This window comes from Onychomys torridus, chromosome 9 (assembly GCF_903995425.1).
Source record: "Onychomys torridus chromosome 9, mOncTor1.1, whole genome shotgun sequence".
Lineage (NCBI taxonomy): Eukaryota > Metazoa > Chordata > Mammalia > Rodentia > Cricetidae > Onychomys > Onychomys torridus.
The window spans coordinates 112,619,880-112,630,243 of record NC_050451.1 but is presented as its reverse complement, the minus strand read 5'-3'; the positions used below and the strand labels follow the sequence as shown (position 1 = coordinate 112,630,243).

Genomic DNA, 10,364 nt, shown 5'->3' with positions numbered 1-10,364 from the left:
GCTTTTTGACAGGGCTTCTCTGTGTAGTCTTGGCTGTCCTGAAATTCACTCTATGGAAAAGGCTGGCCTTGAATTCATAGAGATCCTTTTGCCTCTTTCTCCTGAGTGCTGGGGTTAAAGGTGTGTGTCACTACTGCCCAGCTGGTATTTGTCTTTTTAATAGACTGTTTCTAGAAATGTGTATTGGCCATCCACCTGCTTTATATTTTTCCATGAACATGGTAAGTGGGAGTCACTTCCCAAGAAAGAAATGGACTTGAATTTTCCCTAATATCTAAGGTGCCTTAATACTGTTTTTGAGGATGGAGAGTGGAGTTGGTTTTGGCTGTGTACAATGCCATTAAACTGCTCCCCCGTGTATTTTCTAAGGTTTATTCATTATAATTGTTAATTGTACTTTTAAAATTTGCTTTTAACAGCAGGATATGAGGCTGGCTCTAAAGAGCCAGCAGCAGACCTATGAACTGAATGAGGAGGAAGAGGGTCTCTGGGGTTGTGCTGAGCCTGGCTGGGGTTGGTGGAGGAGAGCACTCTGGAGGGGCGGTACACACTGCAGTGACAGTCCCTCCCAAGGCTGGTTGAGGCACCTCACTGGTGACGGGTCTGAAAGCACGTGGCTACGTCATGGAAAGCCAGTCTTTTCAATGCAAACTTCAACTCCTCCTCCTCCCTCTAATGCCTGTAACTCACAGCCAAGGCTGGGCGAGGAATACGGAGGAGAGATTTTCCTCATGCTCACGGTGCCTGGAGACTGGAAGGAAGAGTGTAAGGAAGGAGGAAGGAAATTTGTGGCGCTTTCTACCTACTACGAGACTGACAAGGGGAGGGGGCATCTTCTCTTTGCGATTAAGAATTGCAGTTTCAGTCCGATCCCACGGAGCTCTGGTGATTGCTTATTTTTTAAAAAAAATTGACCGCGGGAGAACGAAGGCTCAGTCTTTGGCTGCCAGACCAATCTAGGAGGTGGTATTGGTGTATGAGTGTGTGTGGTGGTGTTTTTTTTTTTTTTTTCCTTTCTTTTTTCCTTTCTCCCCCCCCCCCCCCTTTTCCCTTCTCTCCTAGGGGCTACACAATGGCAGTCTTCTCTCGCTAAGATGAATCCGGTTTGCCTTCTGCAGATCCGCCCATCCTCAGTTCCATTGAGTAAAAGGCTATGATTTTCTCTTTGGGGATCTTTTGTGCATTCCTGTTCTTCCTGATTAGTTCTGGTCTCGGTTGGGATTTCTTCGCTTTTTTTGGTTTGGCTTCATGTGAAAAAGGATTTTTTCTCTTCAACCCTTTGGTCATGATCCAGTGGTGATCAAGAGGGGATAAATCATTCACCCTGGCCGAGAAAAAACAATCGCTGAGAAGTCTCAGAGAGATATACCACGTGAGGGGAAAAAACTGGGAGAAGATTCGGAATATTAACGTTTTTCCTATGGTAAAACCGGTGCCCCTCTTCAGGAGAACTGATTTCAAGTTATTATTATGCAACCACAAGGGCCTCTTCTTTCTCAGGGTGTCTAAGCTGCTGGGTTGCTTTTCGCCCAAATCAATGTGGTTTCTTTGGAACATTTTCAGCAAAGGAACGCATATGCTGCAGTGTCTTTGTGGCAAGAGTCTTAAGAAAAACAAGAACCCAACTGGTAAGCAAAGCATGCATCATATTCTGTTTTTTCCGCGTAATATCCTGTCTGTTGCTCACTGAGCTAGGTCTGCAGTTTTGCTATGCAGGATGCCAGGGAACATGCAAGGAATCCGGACAGTGTTGCATACAGAGGTGTTGCATGAATAAACAAGTAGCCACTGCCAGATCTGCGTCCTCTCGACCTGAAAACCGTGATCAACAGCTCTTAGTTGTGACACAATCCAGCACTAGAAAGGAGGAAACTTTTTTAGTCCCCCTACTAAATGGATTTGGTCTCCCGTGTCTGGTGGAATATTGAAGGGCTTATGGCTTATGGCTGTGCCAGGAGAAAGAGCAGAGAGCTTGCTTTACTTCTGCTCCTCCAGGGACATAGCTTTAGACTTTCTGATTAGCTTGCACAATATTCTCCATCCCATCACCTTTAGCAAAGTAAAAGCGCCCCCTCCCTCCTGGCCCGGCTGGTCCGTCAGCCCCCGCCGGGGTCTAGCTCTAGGTGCTATTAACTCATTCCCTAGTCTGCCTCTGACACATCCAGCCTGCAAACAGTGAACACTGGAGCAGGGCTTGTACCTGGGGAAACCAGGACCCAGAGGACAAGCCCAGTTCCTCTAGTATATGCCATTTAGGTCCCTTCCCTTTTCAAAAACCGGCGTGGAAACCCTGTGTGTGGGTCCCAGGATGACCAGCAGGTCCCTGGCTTATACCTCCTGGCGATCATGCGCCCCGATTTCAAAGGGCTCCAACAGGGAAACTTGCAGTATATTACATAAGAAATGCAAATGCAGGTGATTTGGGGAGCCGGTCCCAGGGGTTTACTTCCCTGTGTCTAGTCTGAGGCGTTTTGGAGCAGTGGAGTCGTGGGCGAGCAGCCCTTAAGCAGCCAGGCCTGAGGGCTGCCTGGTGGTGGCAGCTGTGGCAAAGGAGGCTGGGTGCAGTCTTTCCTGAAATCGTTCCTGCTGTCAGCCAAGTGTGCGGCATCCCTTGGCTGGGATAGGGTGGGATAGGGTGGGAATTGACCTGGAGCGGTTGGTTTTCTTTTCTTTTTTTTTTTTTTCAGTCTGTAGTTGTGCTTGAGGGGCGGGAGATCATTTGTCCTGCCGCGGCAGCGGGGCGACTAAGGCTGCTGAAGCTGGCACTGCGGTGCACTAGATCATGGCTCTCCGCGGCAGCCTTGACATCTGGAGCTCAGAGCCGGCCACGCTGGCATCCAGAACTCCCACGGCTGGGCAGCAAGTGGCTGCTAGCTCCCAGCCTCTGAACCTAGCAAATGTAGCATCACCGAGATGACGCGAGCAGAGGGGGCTGCGGCCCAGTGGTTGCAGGGAGAACAGAGGAGCGTGGGTGGGCGGGGTTGGAGGCAGTGGGTGTGGAGGTCTAGGACGTTTTGCAACCACCACTTATGCAGCAAAAGGCAAGGTGCATGCGAGTTGTTAAGAGTGTTCAAAAGGGCTGATGTTCCTGTGCTCAGGCCAAAGGAAGTTGCTCCTAGGTGGGAAGCTTAGAGGACTGTGGAGGTTCTAAGCTATTGGCTTCCAGGAGGGTTTCCTGCTGCAGTGGAGTTGTTGTCACTGTCCTACAGCCCTGATCCCTGAGTTCTAGATACACGCCCTGTCTAACCAGCCTCCTTCACTATCTCCCGTCCTTTTACCCTTTTGTTCCTTAACTACTCAGCGTTTAGTGATTCTGGAATGGTGTTCTCATCCTGAGACTTGTCTAAGGGGAGAGCAGACGATACCTTATTTAGTAGAGCATTACTGATACAGGCTCAAGGTGTACTCCCAGTCCTTGGAATCCAGCCTAACACTACAGATGTCTGGTTCAATTACCCACCTACATCTGCAGCACCAGTTTATGCCCTATACATGAAATAGCTGTCTGTAGGACTTCCCAAAGTGGGACAGGTCAAAGGCTGTAAGCCTTCTTGTGTCATTCTGTGAAAAGATTTAGCTCTCTTCTGAGAAAGGAACACATAAAAAGCCTGTCATTTTTGAGATGTGACCATTTTTCTAGGGTCCTCAAAGTCATCCCTTCCATAGTATTGGTAAGTGGGAAATAATTCAGCAGGAAGAAACAGTAAGTTTGTTCCGAGGCCCTTATGTTTTTATTGTAAATAATTTTACTGGAAATGCCAATCCCTCCACCACTAGGTTAAAGTTCTTTTTTATTACACTTCCCCCTCCCCACCCACTTTCATCTCTCTAGAATAGTTTTCTCTTTCAAAAGTGTTTTGGAAGGTGTTAAACAAATGGTTATTTATTTTAAGAGCAATCTATTTTGTAGCTTATATATGCTAATGTACTTGAGTGTGTTGAAGTGATGGATTAACCCATGGTGTGTCTGACAACATCACCAAATAGTCTAATAGGATAGTTATGTCTTAGATTGCCAGTGATTTGAGTCCAAATTGGAAGTCAGAGAATTTAGGAGATTAAAAAAATGGAACATTGATGTATCAAACTATGTAGCTGGCATTTAAAAGGCTTTGATCTTTTTAGTTGGACTCAAACTCGTGCCTGTCATTTCCTCTAGATATTATACTTGGTGTGGTCTATTCTCCTGCTATTAACACAAAGCCTATAATTATTTGCAGCTTTTGATCCCAAGATAGCAATACAACTAAGAATTTAATTGGGTAATTAAAATAAAACAAGGACTAAAATCCTCTTAACTGTTAAAAACAAAAAGAACAGATTGACTACTATCTATTATATTATCTTAAATCTAAAAGGAGGACAATTAACTGGTTTCAAATGAAAAAGCTTGACAGAATGCTGCCAAGTACTAGGGAATTGATGCAAAGCATCCCTTATTATTTCAGAGACAGATTTTAGGCTGTTTTTTCTTCCTTATCTTTGCAAGTTATGAAATAATTTACTGTTTATTTTTTGTTCTTGAAATCATCAACAAGTGTGGAGAGTTGGGCTAAAGGTTCCTGGGCTAAAGGTTTTAGAGCAGGTTAGTGTAAAAATAAGCAGATAATAGAGGTATGGACTTACCACTTTGTCCTGTAGTTGTCTTATATGATATCTAGTGAGAAAAGATCACGTAGCATGTGTTTGTGCTATAAATTCTTTTAAAAACTGAATCACAATGGTTTAAAATATTGGGATGTAAAGTAAAATCTACTAATTTCAAAAAAGCACCTAGTATTTCAACAGTGATTATCAGAGAACACATTCGGATGCACATACATGCTCAAATGTCCTACTTTCTATTTTCCTAGCTGAGCAATAGCCATGCATTTAGAAGAAATGTTACCTGATGTAGCTTTTGCTGTATGAGTCATGAAAGGTGAATATATTTTAGGCAAATCAATTAAATAGGAATACTAAGTACAAGGTGCTTTTTTTTTTTTTTTGGCCTGGAAAGGGCTTGGTATGTTTTTGTGAACCAGTATAATAGTTTAGAATGTCCAGTGTATATAACAGGATGATTTAGAAAATAATCTAGGTCACTGCTTTTGAAGCAAAGAATGATAAGATAAAAAGTATGATTGATAAGTACTAAGGTTGTGTTGTTGCTGTCTCTCCAGATTCATAAAACAAGCACAGGAAGTCAGGGACTCTTTCACATGCTGTACCCAATACACCACAGACAAGACCCCAAAACCTTCTCACGATGTATGAGAATCTTATTGAGTACAGACGTCTATGGTGGGAAGATATATAGGAAGTAGATTACCTAGACATAATTCCACAGAGTGCACTGGAAACATTCCACAGATTCATGGCCTTGAGAAAATAGGGAGACAGGGAAGGAAAAAACAAACAAACAAACATCAAGTGTGCAGCAAATGAAGATATCAAATTCAGATAGCAGAGACAGAGTAAGAACCAGGTGGAAAGTTCTTCTTGTAATGTTCTTAAAATGAGTTGGGCCTGTTTTCAATCTAGAAGGTTTTAGTTACTGAGGTAGCAAAGTGAGCTTACCAAGCAGTGCCACTTCATGAACCAAATTATTTTTGGCAAGGCTTCCAAATACTTAATTGCTAGAAGAGTGGACTTTTTTTCTTTTCTTTAAGTTGACATCCAAGTTAACAACTATAAATCAATGCATGATAATGTAAACTCACCTTTAAAAATGAAGATGATATTTAAATGGTGCATCACTCTTCAAATGTGTTAAAAGTAACTCTATACTGTGTTTCACATTTCCCACAGTGAACTATTCCTTTACAATAGTTGAACCCAGTTTTCCATATTTTAGCAAAATACATGTTGGAAACCTTTGTGTTTTCATACAAATGGTAACAAAGACAATAGTCAATTCTTTTGCTCCTCTGCTCATTTTGACACCTTGTCTCATTCACCCTCACCCATAAGTTTTCTATAAATACCATGTATATGTGTCAAAATGGAAGCATTTATTCCAAATGGTTTCTTATGCTTTATGGGGAAACAGTTGAGACACTTGAAGAGTGTGGCAAAAATTCTGCCCTGTGAAGTTTGTCTAGACATTGCATTATGCCTAGGGTTAAATAACAAGCGAAAACCTTTGAACCCAACTTAGCCCTACCCTCAAGTCAATGCCTTTGGTTTATGCATCATGCATTGGATCCAGATGTGAGCTGAACCTGGGCATTGACTGGCTGGGTATTTTCTGAGGGAGATGGCTTAATTTCTTAGCTTATTCCTGAGATGTAAATCCAGATTTTTGCTATTCTATTTTGGAAGATTTACTAATCCTGATGTTTTCCCTGTGTATTTCTCCAGTCGCTACAAAATAGTGCTTTTACTTTGGTCAAAGATATACAGTGATTAGAGAAGTCAAAAAGAGAAACTCCTAGGATTTTGTGAACATGGAGGTCAAAAGAAAGAACAAGGAACACATTTACAGAGAATCTGTTATATAGGGAACACTGACAGTGGTTTGGGACGTTACTGCACTTCCTGTTTCCTGATAAAGCTGCATGTGTCAGACTATACCTGACACACATTGACTTGAGAGTAGGGCTAAGTTGGGGTCAAAGGTTTTTGCTTGTTACTTAACCCTAGGCACAATGCAATAATTGGTTTAAAATTCACAGAGGAAGAATTGTTGCCACATTCTTCAAGTGTCCCAAGCTTAACACATTTGTAAAATGTTACAGTAAGATGAATAGTGAAAAGCTGATAGTTCTAAAAGTTGAACCATGGAACTGTGTCATTGGCAGTATGATAGTTAGCCATGTTTATTCAGTGTTCACTTCTGTTCTGAATGATGAAAACAAAATGAAACGAAACAAACACAAACATAAATAGGTAAGGGGAAATGACAGTATTGGCATCAGTGTTTGGCTCTTTGCATACCTGAGCAATTTTACAGAAATGACCTGAATCTGAAACCTGAGGCCTGCAGTCTCTTCCTCATACCTGACCCTTCTCTAAAACCCAAGCCACAGGATTATTGTATGCTCTCTATAAGCTTACCCTTAAAATCACAAATGTAGTTTGGAAGCCCTTCCAGTTCCCTATGTGGCAGGGTCGGCTTCATTTTTTTCCTCCCTCTGGTCATTTTTTTTCTTTCATTTTCTGCAAAATTTGAGTGTTTTGTTCTTTTTCTCCTTAGAGCTCCTTTCTCTAAGGCAATATCTAGGACCCTCTAGGCAATTATGTAGCAGGAATACTTAATTGTACTTATTAATAAAATCAAACCTGAGGCCAGTTATTGGGGTGAATGCTGGAAGATCAGAGAAGCAGAACAAGCCACAGCTTCTTCACCTCGCCAGTTCCTCAGCTTGTCAAGTTTCCTCAGACTGCAAGCTTCTGAGTCCTCATCCAGATGGGTCTCAGCTGAATTGCTGCTAGAAGCCTGAAAGCTTAACCAGCCAAATGCTTAACTAACTTAGTCCTCACGCCTTATATACCTTTCTGCTTTCTGCCGTCCTTCCCTGGGATTAAAGGCACATGTCACTAGGCCTGGCTATTTCTAATGTGGCCTTGAACTCATAGAGATCTGCCTGGCTCTGCCTTCCGACTGCTGGGATTAAAGGCATGTGCTACTACCGCCCAGCTTCTGCTATGGTTTGCTCTGACCCCAGGGCAACTTTATTAATATACAAATAAAATCACATTTCAGTACAAATAAAATATCACTATACATTTATTTATTTATTTATTTATTCATTCATTTATTATTCATTTATTTATTGTTGTTGAGTTGGCAGCTGTCTCTAAAGAAGCCATTTTACTTCTAGTTTTTCTTTTGCAGTTTAAAAAGCAGGGATTTTCCAACTTTTTTGCTCCACCTACTACCAACCACCAAACTAGTTTGCTTCCTTTTTCCAGGAGCCAGTTTAATAGAGAGGAGGATGCTAGGACACAGTGCCTTTGGAATGAGCGGCTTGGAGTTTGTGTCAAGCAGGGATGACAAAGCTTGGCAGAAGCTACCGCTTTGGGTGGAGGCCCCTGGCCTCCAGAGAACTGTTAACATTATTTGTTCTGTTCAATGCTGTGAGTCTTAAACTCTGCAGCTCTGATCTGTTCACAGCGTGGAAACCCCTTGGAGATCTGACTTAAGTTGGTGAAGGGAACAGGTTGAGAGGGGCAGGTTTCCTCTGGGCCTGACCCAGCAGTCCCTTCCCTCCTAGGCTTGCAGGAAAGCAACCGCAGGTTCCCACCTCAGGGACTCTGCTTAGCAGCGCAATGCGGCAGAAGCAGCCGCTGGAGCCACCTTCTCGGGAAGTTTCTGTTGCCAAGGAGATGACCTCTGACTCTGAGAGCATCTCCGGTGCCCCCTTTGCAGGTGCCGTGGTTGCTATGGGAACTTCAGTGGCCAGGATCCTGGGACTAGAGCAACTAGTGAGCAAGGGCCAGGGCTTTGGCAGCCACTCTGCCCTCTTCCTTCCAGGCCCGGGAGCATGGATGCCCTGTGGACCCCAGGAGAGGAGAGCTCCACCTGCGGATGACAGACAGGCAGGGAACCTTGATCCCAGCCCACAGGTGGCCGCCTCTGCCTGTTCCTCTCCTAGGCTGCTTTATAAAGAACATGTTGCAAAAAGGAGCTGGGCTGTCTGCTCAAACCCTGTGCAAACCAGAGGCTGGGAGCCTTTTTTGGATCTCAATTCTGGGCTCAGTTTCCCCATTCACTTCCAGGAGACTTGCATACATTCCTGAAGTTTTCTGTGCTCCAGTCTCGGGTGCAATCCAAATCGTTTTGATTGATAATAATTTCAAGTCAGCACCACCTCGCATAGTTTTGATTTCTGAAACCTTTACATTTACTCTGCTCTCTTCTCTCCTGTCCCCTTCCCTGTGTCTTTCCTGGTCTTTGTTGACTGCATTTAAGTTGCGTTTTAAAGTTAGTATTTATCAGATGTGGGGCTACCTTCAAGCTCATGAATGGTTTGCTTCTTTTCCTAGTGTACCAACTCCTCACTGGGAATACTAGGGACTGCTTGCAAAAGTTCGTAACTGTAGGCACAAACACAGGCAGCGCCTCTCAGCCCTAGAAGAAGAAACTACTCAAGCGTTTTCTAGAGCTGCGAGCTTGCTGTTGAGATGGTGTTCCACTTGACTCATTCTGTCTCTAGATCCTTTTCCTGGTGGACTGCTAAGCATTTTGAAGGATAGGATGCATACACTGCCTCCCTTTCCTCTTTGAGCTATTGGGAATAATCACTTTAAGTTTTAAACATCTCATCCTGCCCCCAACCTACCTCCTGCACCCAGCCTGCCCAACATGCCCCCTCAAGTTCCCATCCTCCCATCCCTACCCCCCACTCCAGCTCCCAGTTTACCCAGGAGATCTCTTCTATTTCCCCTTCCTAGGGAAATCCATGCATCCCTCTTCTGGCTTTTCTTGTTATCTAGCTTCTCTGAGGCTGGATTGTGGTTGGTTATCCTATACTTTACTATTAATATCTATTTATGGTGAGTACATATCTTGTTTGCTTTTCTGGGTCTGGGTTGCCTGCAATTTCATGAGCTCATTGTTTTTTTTATATTGTTCAGTTGAGGGGCATCTAGGTTGTATCCAGGTTCTGGATATTACAAATAATGCTGTTATGAACATAGATGAGCAAGTATCCTTGTGATATGATTGAGCATCCTTTAGATATATGCCCAAGATTGGTATAGCTCAGTCTTGAGGTAGATTGATACCCAAGTTTCTGAGAAACTGCCATACTGATTTCCAAAGTGGCTGTATCCTCTCCAACATAAGCTGTCCCCAGTGTTTTTGATCTTAGCTATTCTGACAGGTGTAAGATGGTATCTCAGAGTCAGTTTTGATTTTCATTTCCCCGAAAACTAAGGATGTTCAACAATTCTTTAAGTGTATCTTGGCCATTTGAGATTCTTCTGTTGAGAATCCTCTGTTTAAATTTGTACTTCTTTTTAAAAATTGGATTATTTGGTATTTTGATATCTAGTTTCTTGAGTTCTTTATATACTTTGGAGATCAGCTCTCTGTCAGATGTGGGGTTGATGAAGATCTTTCCCCATTCTGTAGGCTGCTGTTTTGTCATATTGACCATGTCCTTTGCCTTATATAAGCTTCTCAGTTTCAGGAGGTCGCATTTATTTATTGTCAATCTCAGTGTCTGTGCTACTGGTGTTATATCCAAGAAGTGGTCTCCTGTTCTCATGTCTTCAAGGCTGCTTCCCACTTTCTCTTCTATCAGGTTCAGTGTATCTGGATTTATGTTGAGATCTTTGATCTACTTGAACTTAAGTTTTGTGCAGAGCTACAGATATGTATCTATTTGCATTTTTCTACATATCAATATCCAATATGCCAGCACTATTTTTGAAGA

At 43.1% G+C, this 10,364-nt stretch overlaps 1 protein-coding gene across 3 annotated transcripts in view; it reads left to right on the top strand.

Annotated features, from left to right (window-relative positions):
* Window positions 1-1,044: 1,044 nt before the first annotated feature.
* Window positions 1,045-10,364, top strand: part of Fgf14 (fibroblast growth factor 14) — a 691,414-nt gene continuing 682,094 nt past the window's right edge. Inside the window, exon 1 of one of the 3 annotated variants that reach the window (XM_036199903.1) lies at window positions 1,045-1,628. In XM_036199903.1, the coding sequence (XP_036055796.1) occupies window positions 1,421-1,628 (208 nt within the window). In that variant the 5' untranslated portion in view covers window positions 1,045-1,420. The remainder of the gene's footprint in view (window positions 1,629-10,364) is intronic. The other 2 variants (XM_036199907.1, XM_036199906.1) reach the window with 2 other exon arrangements.